This window comes from Mirounga leonina, unplaced genomic scaffold (assembly GCF_011800145.1).
Source record: "Mirounga leonina isolate KUSES-001 unplaced genomic scaffold, KU_Mleo_1.0 Mir_170, whole genome shotgun sequence".
NCBI classification, from domain to species: domain Eukaryota; kingdom Metazoa; phylum Chordata; class Mammalia; order Carnivora; family Phocidae; genus Mirounga; species Mirounga leonina.
In genome coordinates, this window is record NW_023270433.1 from 10,575,666 (window position 1) to 10,593,468 (window position 17,803).

At 46.8% G+C, this 17,803-nt stretch overlaps 1 protein-coding gene across 2 annotated transcripts in view; it reads left to right on the plus strand.

Annotated features, from left to right (window-relative positions):
- The window catches only part of PSMB7 (proteasome 20S subunit beta 7), a 59,098-nt gene that overhangs the window by 40,469 nt on the left and 826 nt on the right, over positions 1–17,803 (plus strand). For both annotated transcript variants that reach the window (XM_035015832.1, XM_035015831.1), the window contains one exon: positions 15,079–15,230. In XM_035015832.1, coding sequence (XP_034871723.1) covers positions 15,079–15,230 — 152 coding nt within the window. The remainder of the gene's footprint in view (positions 1–15,078; positions 15,231–17,803) is intronic.

The window sequence follows — 17,803 nt, forward strand, 5'->3', positions numbered from 1 at the left end:
AAATGAACAGATACTGAGGTTGGTGTTATGATTCCATGGGTGATTCGAGAATCACTTTTAACCTTTAGAATAGATGATGATGAGAAGACCCTGTTGATGGTTAGAGCTTTTCACCAGACCCGGTATTTTGAGTTGTCCCGCATTTACAAAGTGGGTTTTTTCTCCTGAGTTGGAGCCCACTAGTGAGCCAGCTTCGGAGAGGCAGGAAAGGACTTCTTGAGTTAACGTTTCTTCCCTTGGATCTTTTCCTCTTGGGATGTTTTCTAAGGCAGATGGGAGTTTTCTTTGGTCTTTCTCCTGATAATTCAAGAGCAGGACTTTGCTCCCTCTATACAGAGCTTGGAATTTCACAAGTAATTGCTTCTTTCTCTCTGATTCTGCAGGACTCCTTCATCTTCCTGACTTAGGAATGGCCACTTCAGTGTCCGTTCGTCTGGCTGAGTCTTGTGTGTCTTCCGTATCTCCCTGTCTTCAGACCCTCAGTTAATGGTGTTGGCTGACCGTTGTTTCCACCCTTGCCATTTTATTCTGCCTCTGATACAAGTTGAAGTTCCAAGTGGGGTATTTTGGGGAAGGGGCAAAGAAAATTTTAGAAAGTGTCTTAACTCTTCCCATTTAGTTTCAGGAAATAAAAGGGGATTAGATGGGAGGAGACCCAGCAAGAAAGGTATGGTTTACCAAAATCTCCAGTGAGCTAGGAATGGATTCCTCTTAGAATTCAAGTGTCAGCAGATCTGAGGGAAGTGACCCGGTGTAAAATTCGAAGTCCTCTCCCGCCAGGTCTTTGCGGCACGCTGGAAGGACTACAGACACTACACTGCTGTAGTTACCGGCTTGGGCAATTCTTTGTTGTTTTTTCTGCCACAAATCTTTCTGTGCAAAATTTTTTTTCACTCTATGCTATGTACACACTGAATTTCATTTTCTTGTAAAGTCAATATGTAATCAATTAGCAGGTACTTATTGGGTACCAGCTGCATGCGAGGCATTGCACTATTCTTGGTGCTGCGATCCAGAGGTAGTATTGCAGGAGGCCATTCTGTATGACGGTGGAAATTCCTTATACAGCTATGGGCAAAGTAGATTGAAAAGGAGGGATTATTTTACTCTGTGGTAGATAGGTAATTATTTATGATGCATTTCTTTGGAGCAGGTGTTCCCATTTGAAATGTTTTCACTTTACATATTTCCTATAACTGAGAAAGGGGGAAATACTCCATGTAGGAGAAATATTTCACAAAGTATATTGCTTGCTGCACCTGTGGCAAAGAGCCAGCAGGCAAAATGTAACTTCTTTGTGACCAGCAACTCTTTAATCAGAGAGAGGCAAGAGCTAGATTCCAGTGTTGAATAGAAATAAATGTTTGGTGACTTTCAACTATATGGGTAGAATTAAAAGGAAGTTGGTTTTGTTAATAATATAATATTCTACATCACGATATCAAAGAGAAAATGAACTTCTTTATCCATCTCTTACCACATTGGTAATAGTGGTGGGGGTCTCAGGGACATAATTTAAGACACTAAAAATGTCCCCTTTATCTGCGTTGCCTTTTTCTGTTACTCAAGCAAGCCAGGCCAAGACTGGACTGCCACAGCTCCTTGGGAAAAGAAATAAAAGATACGCTTTTATTATTCACTGATTTCATTCCATCCTGGACTCTTATTTTGTAAAAATTTTGAATCATAACCACTTATTGAACAGTGGCTTTCAGGAGAAGAGGGACCCCCCCCCGCCCCGCCGAATTTCACTGTCAGAAGTAAGGCTCTGTATCAGGAATCCAAGAGGTCGTCTGTGGTTAGAGGCTGGCAGCTCTTAAACAATGGATTTCCACTTTCTCGTATAGAGGTTAGAGAAATACAAGAAATGAAATATAGGACTGAGTGTTACTGGATGGTAGCTTAGGATCTTATAAGTTTTGCCTTGGCAGGTAATTTGGCATAAATTGTTAATGTAAATCTGGGTTAGTGGTGAAGATGTTATTTTAGTAAAAAAGATAAACTGCTGATTAATTCAGCATAGAACTCAATTACAAATTGAAAGTGTCTCTGCGGGACTCCCGGACCCTAAAGACGGCAGATGTTGAATTGATACTCCAGCATATTTCACAGTGGTATGAAATATTAACATGGCTTATTGTATTTGTGTGGGGTGTGATACCAGAAAGGGGGGGTGGTGGGCACGCGGGTGTGCACAGCAGCCACACGTCACACGTTGGCTGACACGCGCTCACGTGTGATGAAGCATCGTAGGGAAGTTGCTGCTTTTTTTTTTTAAAAATGAAATAGCTCTGTGGAAGAATTAAGTGTAAAATACCACTTGGGGCTAAATAGTTAAATGTGGTGCCCGTGGTCGTTTATGTTCTACCTGTAAATGAACATAAAATAAAAATGGTAGACTTATGTAAGATATTTAAGTGTTAAATGGGACCACTGCTGCAAGAAAAGGGGGAACTTGAGCATTTGATCTGTATTTCAGTAACTGTCAGCTTTCATGGGCTGGGAAGTTTTCCTGGGCTGCTGTACTATTTTTACCTTCTGATCTAGAACATATGGTAATTTAATAATGCCCCTGTAATTTGCACAGGCAGAGAAGTTTTGTTTCACAGTTTTCATAGATCTGTATCAACTCAAGGGGGGAAAAGTCGGCAAATATGATGTATCAGAAGATCTGAATAAATGGAACTGCCAATATTTGAAGGGTTTAGCAATTTTTAAGAGGCGTGAGAATAAAGTTGGCTTAGATGAGATATTTCAAAGCCATTACTACAATTATGACAGGTTTGTTTTTTTTTTTCTTTTTTGCATCACAGCCTCGTCTAGATTTTGCTAGCTGAAGTAAAAACTGTTCCAAAAATAGCCAAATGATTATGGTCAGAAGGAACATAGCCTGGATACCGTCTGCTGTTATAAAGGCTTTTAAAAATGGTGCTTTCTCAAAAACATCAAAATTGGCAAAGGCAGAAGGGCAGTGGGCGAAGAAACCAGAAGTTTCTTGGTACCTACATCACCAGAAGAACATCTTTTATATCCCCATTGAGTCTCCACGAGAGCCTTTATAAACTGTTGAGAGGTGGTATCATTCAGAGATGTGAGGGGTGGCCTTCTGTTCCATTCACCTAAGTTGTACTGATCTCCAACTGGGTGCCAAGGTCTGTGCCTGGTTATGAGCCATGGTCCCTCCCTTGGTAACATTTACGACTTAGTGGGGTGGACCGGCCTACCAGCGCCTATTGAAAGTGCAGTGTGAAAAGCACAAGAAGGTGCATCTGTTGGGGGGCGCAGAAGTAATACAGAAGGGAATTATGGAATCTGTCTGGGGACTTTCAGATGGCCTCAAAGCGCACGTGACTCCTCCCTTGAATTTTTTTTGTCCTAGGGTTTGAGGAAGGGGTGCGACAGGGAGGCTGCAGCAAAGGAGAGACCAGGGGGCATCACATCATGTCCAGAGGTGCGGGGCGGGGGCGGGGGGAGCTCCTGCTCTTTTTCTCAGTGTGTAACCCTGGAAGTTTGGACAGCTGAACATATTCGGAAATAGGAAAGCGAAACTCCAGACGGTGTCCAGAGTTGTCTGGGTGGTCATTTCCTGAGTCGGAGTGGCCTTTTAATTAGCATCCACCTCTTCAGTGTGGGATAAGGCCGAGCTTAGCATCCCTGTCCCTCCGTGTGAATATTTAGTTTAGAAAGCTGCCACGTTCCATTAGAGGTGGTTGTGTTTCGGCAGTGGGTGCAGAAGCCGTGCAGACTTTTCAGATGTCCTTTGAGATTTCCGTTGCAGTGTGATTGGGAGGTGCTGGTACTTAGTGTGTGGTGCATGGTGGGATGTGAGCTTCCCTGCTGTAATGAGACCCCAGCCGCATACCTCAGGAAGGGAGTTAAAGTTTTAACCTTAACAGGTAATGTTACTTGTGGGTTTCTGTGAGGTCATTTAGACTGCTCTCCCCTAACCCTGAAATGGTGTAGGAACAAAGATAAGAAAATGATACGAAGTTGTGCTAAATTGACATTTTAAAATTCCACCCAGTAGTACAGATTTTGGAAACTCTGCAGCGGCCAGTGTACAGAGCCCAGTCACACCTGGAATGGTTGTCACCCTGTCATCATGTTGGAATCTAGTTTTTCTAAACTTGGAACTGTGACGATACCAGGAGATCGAAAAGATTTAAGGGCACATTTAACTTTGATTCCTTGACAAATACATTGGTTTCTTTTAAGTCAGATAAATTGAATTGGGGTGACAGCAGCATAAACAGGGCGTGATGGAAAGTGCATGCATGGGCTTTGAAGAGGTCTGGGCGTGAGGATTGATTTTTGCCTCTGGTGTAACCCCTGTAGCCCCAGTTTATAAAACCTAAGCCTCATTCGCAACGTGGGCTTAAGTCAGTACTTGAGAGGATTGTTAGTAAATTGTACTCAGGCTTAACAAAAGTTCTCTTATCATCTGACTACTTCTTGCCCCAAAATGTCAGAAGAAAATTAAAGCGCACTTGCCTTTCTTGGTCAGTTTTAGTTAAGATTTACAGTCAACAAATGGCCTGATGGGAAAATTCAGTTAAATGGTATCTTCTTTATTGATACACAAGGTGGTCGAAAAACAATTTGACTCATCCTGTTTGCTGAGAGGTTTTATCCATGTATTGTAGGGAAATGCAAACATTTGAATGTGGTACTGATGCAGTGAATTGATGGGCTATTGCTTTGGGGTTTGATGAGTGTACGAGAGATCCATCAGGATGTTCTTAGTTTTACCAAATGTTAACGAGCATGATGAATTGGTGGAATGATTGAGTAGCATTATGTAAGTGGTATACTTGCAGATTTGAAGAATTTTAGAGGTCAGCTACTTTAAAAAGGTAAACCCATGAGTGGGTTCATCAGTTACACCTAAGGACTAGACGAGCATCATTAGTGATTTTGGAAACTAGTTATATGGAGGTTCTGTTGTCTTGAGTGAAAAAACAAAAAACCATGGGCTTTTGAGTCAGACAGAACTCTGTATAATCTCAGACTTTCCAGTTGTTGGCCGTGTGCCTTTGGGTTAGTCATTTTCCCTCTCTGAGCCTTTGTTCCCTGGATTTGTAAAATGGACATACGGGTCATTCCTACTTGAAAGGGTTATTTGGAATAGTGAGTGGAAGAAGTGGAAGAATGTACTTGGCACAGGGCCTGCACATAGTAACCTAAGTTCTTTTTCTGCCTTCTTGTAGGATATAATTTCTAATGAAATATAGTAAGTGAAAATGTGCCACTTAGTACGGTCCTTATTGGCATGGCAGTAAATTCTGTATGGAACGTGTTCATGTGAACACAGGGTTTTATGGCATCATTTTGAATTTCATTTTTAGTATAGGGGCTACTCTCATAATTGATTTGCTTTGAGTTGGGGGTTGAAAAAACAGTACTAAGTTATGATCAGGTGCCCCTTGTGTTGGCAGTTCTGCAAGAGTTAGTCTTTTGGTAATGGGTGTTTGTGAATGTGAGAGAAAGGGGAGAATTGGATCAGGTTAGCACCCATTATGGATTTCCTGCATACCAGCACTGTGCTAGCAGTTTCTGTGGTGCATAGAGGGCTTTGTTTAATCCTCATGACCACCCCGGTGCCACATGGTTTCAGGCCTCTTCTGCAGATGAGGAAATTGGGACTTAAAAATGTTGACTTTACAACCAGGGTCACATAGTTCCTGAGTAACAGGACTTGGATCTCCTAGGTCTTCGTTCTCTTCAATTCTTTTGCTTCTGCTGCCTCCTCCCTCCTCCCCCCAGCCCCACCACTGCAGTCATATTGTGAATATATCCATCAGCTCCAGAAGTTTCTTTATGCCCCTTTGGGAGGCACCCCCGTTCTTCACAAGAACCTTAAGTAACTGAGGGGGCATCTGAAGGCTGCATGTGTGCCTGGGATCCCAGGAAGAGGTGACCAGCCAGAGGCCTCATGGAGAAGTGTCCAAGTTGGTAGCACCTCACGATCTCCGCTCCCCTCTTTCCCCCATCTGCTCTCTGCTTGTCTGCTTTACTTAGGTCTGTTCACTTCTACTTTCTCATAACTTTACTTTGCAATGGCCAAAACCCTCATGAGCATGATTTTCCCTTAGAATTTCCTTACATTCTTTTGGCTCTTGCCCCCATAGTTAACCAACCCCTTACATTCTTTCTACCACACTCCAGAGGCAGACAGGCATAGGTTGAGAGCCCGTGCCACCAATGAAATGGCATTTACAAGTTGGCAAATGTTCTGGGTTTTTCCAAAACAGCAGCTTCCACTGGCTCTGCTCTGCCTTTATCTTGTCCCTTTTCGGTGACACCTGTTAGAGTGCCTACCGCAGAACCTTACCAGTGTCTGGAACATGTAATTAAGTTAATCATTGCCTCCTATCAACCTACCAGAAAAACAGCTGCCAGGAAGTTATAAAAGGCCTTTCTGTGATGGCTGGTTTTGTTGAGCGTTGGGTCAGTGCCTGGGACTGATGCTGGATGTCCAGGCAGCACCTTCCACTTCCCGTCTCCTGCACTCCCACCTGACCTTCAGCTCCCTCCTTGCCGCACGGGCCTCCCAGTCCTGTTGATGGTCCTCCTGCCCGCCCCTGCTGGCCCTCCACTGTCTCACTGGGAACATTGTAATCCCCTGCTCTCCTCTCATCTGCCTTGGGCCTTTCCTCCTCTCCTGCCTCCAGGTTACAGTTTCATAAAGCACAAATCTAACTACCTCATTCGCCAGCTTAAAATTCTCCACTTGCTCCCACGCAGGGCTCCCTGTATGGCCGATGAGGTTCTCTGGTATTCATTCAGCCGCACCTTTCTCTTTCCCGTCGTCACGGTTTTACTCCTTCCGTCACTTCTGCCCCTTGGCTTGGCTGCCATATACTTGAATGTCACGGTTCAGCCTCGTCTTCATCACCTGTGCCCCATGAGATCTCTGTACCCCTCTAGTTCTCCCATCAGGCCTGCCTCTTAAGACCTCTTACCACATTGTAGTGAGCTTTTCTTCCTGTTTCCCTTCTGGACTCCACACTCTCGGGGCAAGGTCTTTGTCTGTTGGGACCTTATTCCCAGCGATTAGCAGTGTCTGCAGAGCACATTAGGATCAGAGCATTAGTACATGTTTGCTGAACTGAGCTGACGTGTACATTTCTTTCAGGGGTTTTGTATCATGTGAAATTTGCTTCATATGTGGTCTTTAAACTTCCTCAAACAAAGGTGCTCTGTACTTCCATGGATCTCCTTCTAGTCCTTTCTAATCCTTGTGAGGCTGTAGAAGCAGGTTCGTGCAGTGTAACCTAGTGCCCACAATAAACTTCCCACATGTGCCCTGCCCTCTGCCCTGCTTTCTGTCCTCCAGATGTGAGTGTGGCTCTTCTTTTTCATCTCTGTTGTGACCCAAGGAACACATTTACTTCATTTCCCCCCCCCTCTCTGTTTTCACCTCCAGGAATTTATTGGCAGAGTTATCACTGACCGCTAGAGAGAGAGAAATATTATGAAGATCTTATTACTACCTGGGGCAGCTTGGTTTTCATTTGGAGGATTGTTGAGCATATTTCTTACTCTTTCTTTAAACCTAGTCCTGTTTTTTTCTCTGATTATATTTGATTCACTGCAGCCTTGGAAATATATATTTGTATACACATATGCTGTGAACGCTGATTTCTTCTTCTTGCAGAAAGCAATATGTTCCTGTCTCTCTTGGTCCTTTTCCCTCTGGAAGCTTAGGTGTTTTTCCTTCCATTCGGTATCTCAGAATCCAGCAAGACCTCTTACCCACCACCAGTTTTCCTGTGGCAGGGTACGAAGATGGGCTTCGGTGAGACAGGGCCCTACCCCGGCACTGATCCCCAACTCCCACTCAGACCCAGCTGTGCGCCCTCAGTGCGTCAGCTAGCCATTCTAGAGCCTCAGTTTCCTCTGCTCACCGGCGGTGAGGAGGATTAAATAAGTAACATAAGCATTTGGCACAGACCCAGAGGATGTGGTTGGGTGTCCCCTGTTCCCTCACACCCTGGCCTCTATCCTCCTGCCGTAGAACTTGCTCACAATTCTGTTTGTAAAGTCCATGTGTCAGGGACATACCTGTCCCCTTATTCCTCCCAACAGCCCCTGGACAGAGGCATTGTCTCTGTTCTTCCAGCGGGCAGCCCATGGCTCCTGGAGCTCAGCGCTGTGTCCATCAGTGCCCCAGCTGTGCTGCTCTTTTCTTTTTCTGTGGCAGCTGTTTCTGGCCCATCGTGGCTCTGTAGCCTCAGCCGTCTCCTCTCCTGGCCCTGAGTTATGATCAGGCTTTTGCATCCTTCTGTGATCTGGCACGGGCCAAGTTGGCAGTGGCGTGGTTGGCAATTCCTTGACCGTGAACACCCTCTCCTGTCCCTTCTGAAAACCCCTTAGATCACTCCTGCACGCGCAGCAGGTTTGCCCTTCTTTATTTGCGTCGCTCAGATCCTGGGTGCCAGAAGCTATAGGGGATGGAAGTGGCAGCGCCCTCTAGACCTTAAAGACACAGTCACTACTTCACTCCCCACTCTGGGCACACTGAGCACCAGCTGCACCTCAGTTACACTCACGGTTCCCAGGTGTTCATACTGGCAGGCCGTGTTTACCCAGACCGCTCAAGCCAAAACCACAACTCAGACACCTTCGCTTTCGTCACACAGCCCAGTCTGAAAAAATATTAAATTAACCTTTCCCACTGTAAAATATGTGGCCACACATGGGATACATCATGTCTGTTCCAGAGTGCAGGAAGCATTCTGCTTGCGGGGGGAATGTTTTAAACACTTTTTTGAGCTCTTTAAATTTTATTCAACCATCAGCCACGAATGACTCCTTCAGGCCGCATCAGTGGCGTAGGCAGAACCTCAGCATGTCCATAGGCCACTATGGGACACCGTGTTTAAACCTCTTCCTTGGAAGCGTTTACCTGTCTTGGAGTGCTCTTGGTCCCTGCTTCCCAGCTGGGACTGGTGCACTTTTGGAACTATGCCTTTTGGTATGATCTGTCTTGTAACTCATTTCACCTTTCAATTTGGCAAAGCCAGGAATGCATTTGAGGTTGATGGTTCATGTTTTCATTTGTTGACATCCACGCCAAGCCACATGCTAGCTGCCTGGGGTACAAGAAGGGAGATGGGGTGGTTTGGGTCCTCTCGTTAGAGCCCAAGCTCTTCGTCACACCCAGACTTCTAATCTGCTCTGCTGCAGATCATCAGAGCAATAGCATTTTTTTGCTATTTCAAATCAAAGTGACAAAAGATAATGCAGGGTTTTCAAGATGAATTTGGACTGCTTCCGTTCTCGTTGGCTAAAACTCTTAGTTTTTAGTAAAGGAGCAAACCATTGTGAACTAAATGGTCACTGCAGATTTCATAGCAACTAGGAGAACTGGTGGGAGCTGTGAGAGGGTCCGGCTGTGGTGCTGCCCCCATCTCTCTTTCCCTGGAGCCGAGGGCCGAGAGCACTGTCCCCTGACTCCCAGCATGACAGTGGGACGGAAGGCAGAGGGATGCATCTGCAGTGCCCCAGAGGACAGTAGAGCCAGGGGAGCTCTGTCCTTCGTGAAAAAGGCTGTTTCTTCTTTTTTCAGTTCCTTTAATGCCAGTGCCTCAGCTGGCATACATGGGCTATATTTTCCAGCCAATAACCAATTTTATTTCTTTTTAATTTCTTTAAAAAATTTTAGATGCAAGTCAGTTGTTTTAAATGACTTGCCATTCACACGTATTTTCACATTCCAAAGCTGTATCTAAAATAGTGTGTTGGGTTTTCCATCAAATGCATATTTAATGTTTTGCCTGCCCCTAATGTAAATAAAACACTTGAGAATGCATAACTGAATGGTGGAACATAGAGGGTTTATTGAAAGAGTATTAATTTGATGCTGAACTATCCAGAGTGCCCATTGGTTGGGGCACCTACATTTTACTCTGGTGACACTCCCCATCTAAAAATCACTTAAGTGAGAAGAGAAATTCAATTGTAGCTGTAGACAAGAATAATGTGGAAAAGTTTCTTTGCAGTACTATTTTGGACCTGCACCATAGTGGATACCGAGGTAATCTATCAGTTTGTGAGTGTCTACAAAATGCAACTCTCTAGATAACAGGTTTAAAGTAAAGATTTAATACAGTCTCCATCTCCTATGATGTTGCAGTGACAGTTTAAAACTCATTCTCTAAATCTCAGCAGACTTTATAGCTAGCAGTGGGCCAATATAAAGTTTAATAGCATTACAACACATAAATCATCTTTTAAAGATGCTACTGGTAGCTCCAATATTAAATGCAGACAATCGCCTGTGTTATAAATAATTTATCAAACACCATTTCAGATTAGCCTTCCATGCTGAGTTATTTATTTTAGCCTTTTCTGTACGATTCCTAAGGCACTTTTTGAAAGATCCATTACTGGTCAGTTTAATGAACTTGGGGGTCTGTTTTGTCCCCTCAAGCACTCGGGTACAGCTGTGGTGACCATTACATGGCCGACGTGGACCTCTTTGTGCCTTTTACAAGTGCTGCCCATTTGTCATGTAGCGGTAAATGGAGCTGCACATTGGAGTCCAGGGACACATTGCGCGATGCAGTGATGGAGACAAACAGATAGCTCTATAAAGTGCTGCTTGTCACAGCTGACGTGCACTCCAGTACATCACTCTTATTGTAATCTCATTTAAGAAGCAGGGGTGGCCCGGGGGACTGATATTCCCAGTTAGTTTGGTCTTTGTAGCCATAAAGCAGGAAGTGCTCCTTTTATATTCTCTGAACTTTTAGGGAGTGTGCTTTTTGCTTGGATTAATTATTATAGGAACTTCTTGACAGAACTGTGTGCAGATTTGTCAGCATGTTTGTCTGGACCTTCTCCTGGCCTGGGGTTGGGTACGGGCAGTCACTGCTTCGAGATAAATTTTGTGTCAGTGCTTCCAGGAGCCCTTTGGCTTGCTTTCTTAAATGAGTTACCTTTTATTAAGCAACAGCTCTGTGCCAGGCACTATAATAGGTGCTTTCTATACCTTATTGCTAATTCTTGCAGCAGTCCTTTGGGAAATCCTAATTTATCATCACTGTACTACAGGGGAGGAGAGTGAATTCGGAGAGGTGAAGTGACTTGCCCAAGGTTGCACAGCAGTAAGTAGGAAACGGGATTCAGACCCAGTCTGCCTCCACATCTGCCAGATTAACTTTTAATCACCAGGTGGTGATATTTTGGCTGAGTGTCTCAAGGTAAAAGGAAGCAGCCATTGGGCCAGAGGACCATTTTTCTGGTAGCCAGGATGAGTCCTGCTGGTCCGTGTGCACACTGAATCCAAGTTCCCTTGTGACTCGCAGCGTAAATCCATAGCAGCTGGCCGGGGGAGGACGCTGGCCTGGCAGTGGGCAACAGCATGGCACCTGGGTTTGCTCAGCTGGGGCCACGGGCTTTGCAGGGCCCTCGTCAGAGCCCCTCGGTGGCAGCTGTCCCCCGGGCAGATGCTGCTCAGAACTCGGGACACCCTGCAGCTTCCAGAAAAGGGAGGTGCAATTTCCCTAGGAAGAAGGAATCCTAAAGGAAGGAACAATGCTTCTTGCATTTATTGTGGGCCAGAGATAGATAAAAATGTGGTGTTTTCCCCATCTCTTGCGTTCAGTTGGTGGTTCTTCTCGATGGTTTTCTTAAATATTTGGGAGAACGTGTTAAAGACGAGTTGTTTAATTGTGAAACTCCACTATAAAGAAAACACAGTATGAATATGCCCAGTAGCATATTTGCATATGAGTCTAGAATTCTGAGTGTGGAAATATGCTGGTAAAAGATAGTGTTTGGCATACGAAGCGTTTCCTGGAACATAGTAGGTGTCTCTAAATGTTTGTTGAAGACATTAACTATGTAAGTAATGGGTAGACAGTAGAGCCTTGGTAAATTTTCACTGTTTGCCTTTTGAGGGTTTTTGCTAGGGGTGGGGGATATGCAAAATAAGACATGGGTTTTGTTTTGTTTTTAAGATTTATTTATTTATTAGAGAGAGAGAGAGAGTGAGTGCTAGCAGGCGGGGAGGAGCAGAGGGAGAAGGAGAATCTCAGGCAGACTCCCTGTTGAGTGCAGAGCCCGGCGCAGGGCTTGATCTCATGACCCGGATATCATGACCTGAGCTGAAATCAAGTTGCACACTTAACCGACTGAACCACCCAGGGGTCCCAAGACATGGGTTTTTAATATTGATCTCTGCCATATTACATTGTAGAAGCGTTTAAGTGGTGTCTATGGGCAATTTGGGAAACTCAGTGCTTCCCCCACCTCTGTTATGGAAATGACAGTTGGAGGAACCGCCCATTGGCCCAAAGACTGATTGGCAGCCACCGTCCACTTGCCCAGGTTCTGAAGATCCTAGGTGATTGAGGAGTGACATACCCTGAATCAGGGAACTACTGTCCACTGTCCCCAACTCACTAAGGAGCCCCCAGCTGAGACAGGTTACTTGTGAGCTGGTGTGGTGCTGTGGCATTCTGGCTCTGGAGCCCAGTGGACCTGTTCTACGGTTTACTAGCTTGGTGACCTTGGGCAAGTCATTCACTCTCTCAGCTATAGTTTCTGACAGTACTAACTTCAGAAGATGGTTGAGGGCAGAGGTAAAAATGATGATCAGTATGCCCAACTCAGTACTTGGCGCACATTGCGGTAGGTGCTCAGTAAGGTTCATTCAATTTCATAACATTGAGTCCTGTGTCTATGAGATGAGGGTAGGATTGGAAAAACGACCAGAGCCTTGTTGAGATTTTCTTCCTTAAGGAATCGGTGGGGAGGAAAGGAATTTAAAAGGTGTGTTTTCCCAATTTTTAAAAGCCTTTTACACTTAACAGCACATAACGATAGTTTTATGAATAAATCAAGCTATACATAATACAAAGTTTTTGTACATTTTTAATTTTTATAAGTTCATCTATTCACATTACAGAATATTTGCAAAATGGGGGAAGATTCGCCTGTGATGTGTGCACTGTCGGTATCTGTGCCCAGTTTCATTGACAGATATTAGATACGCATGTCTGAGATCATGTGTGTATCTCCGTTTCCTCGGCGTCTTCTTCCATCTCTGTCCCCAAACATAGGACGATTTGGGAAATTTCCGTCTGTAGTCCTAAGTGCAGCCAGCAGGGTTTGTGACATCTACTAGGTACTGTTGGCTGGCTCAAGGCACCAGCAGCAGTGATGTCAAAGCAAAGAAGATCATTAAACAGAGAAGGGAAAGGAAGAGGAGAGGGTAGGGTGGGTGAGGAGCAGGGGAATAAGGAGGGTGCCCCTACACACGCACGTGCACACATACACACACACACACGTGTGTGTGCGCAAATCTAGAATCTTTTAATAAGAGAAACAAGTTAGAGTGAGGCTGTGCCCGTTAAGTTACGGCTGGGTTTTGTCTGTATGGTTGCAGCCATCTCCTCTAAGATGGTTTCTTTGCTTCCACCTTCACTGGCTTTTGGCCCCTTGGGTGCCCCAAGAGAGAATTCCTGATTGGAGGATCCTGTTTGAATGAGTTCTCACGGGGCTGTATGTGCACAAGAGAATAACCAGCTCCGTTGGCCCAACATAGGTGTCACTCAGAAAGTGAAAAAACCTGGTAAGTTAAAGATCAGATTAACCCCCTAGCTCCTACTGCTGGGTTGCTGAGGATCCCACTTCCAGCAGAGCCGTCTCGATCCTTCTTCGAGTCTGTAGAGGGCGCTCATGTCACTGGAATCCCACTTCCTGGCTTAGGGCAGGCAGAGGAGCAGGAACCCTGAGTGGCTCAGATCTTCTCACAACAGAAAGTCAGCAAATCTGCCCTTTGATGATCTCAGGCTGGACTTTGGGGCGGGGAGTCATGTTTCTCAAAGAGTGGTAGATGAGCTCTTTAGTTCAGCTTGCATATTTTTGGACTCTAAAGCACTGGCGAATGGGAAAGGGGCAGCACTCTCTTCCTTGGGAGAATGGTTCATTTTTTTCCTTGCTGCCTAAAGAGCTTGTACGTGGTGCTCCCCAGGTCCCACCTTGCTGCCTCCACTACCTGCTTTTGGTCTTACTGCCCTGCTTTGTGCATGCCTGGTGCATGGCCTGCCTTGCAGCCCCCTCCCTGAAGCGTTGCTGACCCCACCAGTGTTTCCACAGCTCCCTCTCACACCGCATTGTAGTTACGTGGGGCTGATACCCCTACTGGACTCTCAACCCCTACAGGGCAGAGACCTTGGGGCCTCATCCCTCTCTGTAGCTCTACCTCCTAGCATAGGACCCGACATATGAAAGGCCTTCTTGAATCAGAAATGAATGAATCCACCTTTTCACAAGTCACTGTTGTTGACTTAGACTTGCTTCTAAAAGGAGAAGTACAAGAGAGAATGATTCAAGGGAAGGAATCACTGTAAGTGAACATGTAGGCTCTTTAGTAGAAGGCAATAGATTCTCTTGGACAAGAGGTCCCATCCTTGGCTTTGCCACCATTTTGCCAGAACTGTAATGTTTTGGTGTTAGTTTTTCCCCCTGATACGACATCTTCATTATGTCACCTGAAAGCAGGTTCTAACCATTATTGAACATTTTTGATCAGGGGTTAGCAAACTATAACCCGTGGGCCAAATGTGGCTCTCCACCTATTTTTGTTGATAACGTTTTTTTGGCATACAGCCACATGCATGTGCTTATATATTGTCTGTGGCTGTTCTGTGCTACTGTGACTGAGTTGAGTAGTTATGACAGAGACGGTATATCTAACAAAGCCTAAGATGTTTAGTACCCGGCCCTTTACAAGAAAAGTTTACTGGCCCCTGTTTCAGATGATCAGTTGCTCCCTGTCGGCCCAGAGTCCTCAGTCATGCAGTGATTATCTGATGTGAAGTAGCGTTTTGAAAGAAGGGATGCATGCAGAAAGGGTTTAGAAGACCTGGTTCCTGCACTTACTAGCTGAGGAACCTTCGGCAGGTCGTTCTGGTACTTTGAGACCTTTTCTTCATCTATCAAATGGGCATTGAAAACTTCTACCTCACCCGTGATTCTGCGCACTGCTCGTGAGAGCACTTCGTGGATGTCAAGAGCCGCCCTCTCAGCGACTGTGGCCGTGATCATTGCCATTCTCTTTCTCAGGAGGAGGAAGCCAAGAAGCTGGTGAGTGAAGCCATTGCAGCTGGCATCTTCAACGACCTGGGATCTGGAAGTAACATTGATCTCTGTGTCATCAGCAAGAGCAAGCTGGACTTCCTCCGCCCGTACTCAGTGCCCAACAAGAAGGGGACTAGGTAAGTGAAGGAGACGAAATTCTGCCTGTGTCCCCCGATTCCCGCAGCCACGCCTGATCTCTCCATGGCATTTAGACAAGGTTTTCTTTTTTTTTTTTTTTTAAGATTTTATTTATTTATTTGAGACAGAGTGAATGAGAGAGACAGAGAGCACATGAGAGGGGGGAGGGTCAGAGGGAGAAGCAGGCTCCCTGCCGAGCAGGGAGCCCGATGCGGGACTCGATCCAGGGACTCCAGGATCATGACCTGAGCCGAAGGCAGTCGCTTAACCAACTGAGCCACCCAGGCGCCCTAGGCAAGGTTTTCTTGATTGTTACCCGGTGAAGTAAGGCCGGTGTCCCCAAGCCGGCCTTACACACAGACCTTCGAGTCCTTATTTGCTTTATGATTTGGGTTGCTGTCAGGTATAGAAGAGTGATTTTACTTGTAAAATGTTGATGGGAGAGGTAGAGCAGGGCCCAAAAGAGAGTCCTAGCCTGGGGGTTTGTGGGGAGAGATTCGAATCACCTGCTATTCTTTCTCTAGTCTCTTAAAGAATCCCCTGAATTACCGTATGAAATTCCACGAGAAGCATTTTTCAGGGAAACCAGCCCGTAGCTTTTCTCAGAGTGGTATAGGAGTCCTGAGCGGTTATAAACTAGGGGTTAGGAGTCTTTAAAGTTAGCCTGGGGTGCTCCCTGGTGCCTCCTGCTCTCCAGGGAGCCGTGCCGTTCCACCCGGGGCATATGCCGAGCAGGCCCTGTGTCTCAGTGGCGTGGCCCAGGCTCAGAGGGGGGATAGGGTTCTAGCCGGTTTGCTGACTAGAACTGGAAGGTTTCCAGCCCTCGTGACTGGTGTGTGCAGATGAGCTGCTCATTTGCAGTCTCGCATGGTTGTCCAGCTGTTTGGCCATCCTCTGGCTCCTGACCTCTTCCGCGGGCCTGACAGCTCAAGATGGGGCTCCCGAGCTCTGCTTCCAGCTGCACTCATGTGAATGTGGCACACCAGGATTTACAAACTCCACCACTTCCCGTGCAACCCCATAGCGAGGCCAGAGTGTAGCAAGCACATCACCTTCTGGAATGCTTCCTTTAACTCTCACTGCATATACCCAAATTCCAAATCAGGAGTAATTCCAAGGAAAGAGTAGAACATTGAGAACCAGCACCGCACTCAGCACTGTGGGAACTCAGTGTGCTCGCTGCAGGTAGGGTAGCTCAGCAGCAGAGAGTTCTGGCTCGGGGTGGGGAGATGTCATTGCCTGGCATGATGACTTTGGGCCCGTCAGTCTCCTAGTCTTTGAAATGATGGAGCTGGATAGGTGAACAACCCGTGGAGTGCTTGGGCTTTGAGCTGGAAAGGAAACCACCTTTAGGCCTGGGGCTTTGCTGGGGGAGCAGGCTTTGCCGAGCGAGCTCCCTGACGCCTGGGTCCCCCATTACATGCAAGATGCCGCAGGAGCTGAGAGTTCAGGGAGGAGGACATGGTTACGCTCCATCCAGACAGAACAGAGTCCTGGGTGAGGATTCTGGAAGCCACGTTTGAGCCACTGAAAAGTAGTATTTGTGTAGGACAGGAACCTGTGTTCAGCAGTAGCACATCTTAATTCTTTGGGACATTGTCAGTCGTCTGTAGAAGAGACCGTAAACCCACAAGAAGAGACACAAAACGACCCTGTTGGCTAGTTGTGAAGATTCAGTGAGCTGGTATGAGAGGGGCTCGGCCCGTGGCAGGTGTGTGCCGGGCCCCGCGGCAACGCCGCACACTCTGGAATCTCACCGTCCTCTTTCCTGCCAGAGGCTGACTGGTGGGGCGCTGCCTGGGGTAGGGGAACCTTTCCCAGAGGGGGCAGTCAGGCTGGGGGCAGAGATTCGGCCTGGGCGTGTGTGGACCCAGCCCTGCACCTTCCTGTTGGCTGCTCTGCTGCCAGCCTGCCGCAGCCCTGCTTTGGAGAAGCCCTCCCTGCCTGCCGACACCAGGCGCCCGTCACCAGGATGGTGAGCCCCCCCCAGATGTGGCGGTTCAGACGAGTTGGGCACACAGGAGTCGCTTGGGGCATCGGGCTCCAAGACGACAAAGCTGCCAGGGGTCCAGTCTGGGGGAAGGAGCCAGATCTTCACACCTGCAGGGGAGGGGCGGGGCACACCTTGAGAAGGTGCTGCTGCTGAGTGTGGTGGGGACCGGTGGCTGAGCGGAAATGAGGCCAGCCGTTCGCGGCACGAGCTCCTGGATTTCTGCAGAACTCGGACGTCGCCCACTTTTTCCTGCTTCCTGCTCCCTGTTGGAGCACCAGCGCCATTTGAGGGGCTGATTTTCAAGGAGCGCGTGGTCACGGCATAGCTAGCAGCCTCTGTTAGTCCGCGCCAGATCGACAGAAGTAATGTCCCAGCTGGGGAAAGACCAGAGGAACAGTTGGATTTGTACTGCTGTTTGACGATATTGTAATTCCTGGCCCCAGTGTGAGAATTAGCAGCTCAGATGTGGCTCTTACAGACTGCTTGTGCTCAGAGAAACCGCTGTCAAGAGTCACTCCGAGAGGAGGTGTGGGGCGTGACCTGGTGGGGACCCGCTGCACCGCCCTAGGGAGCAGCTAA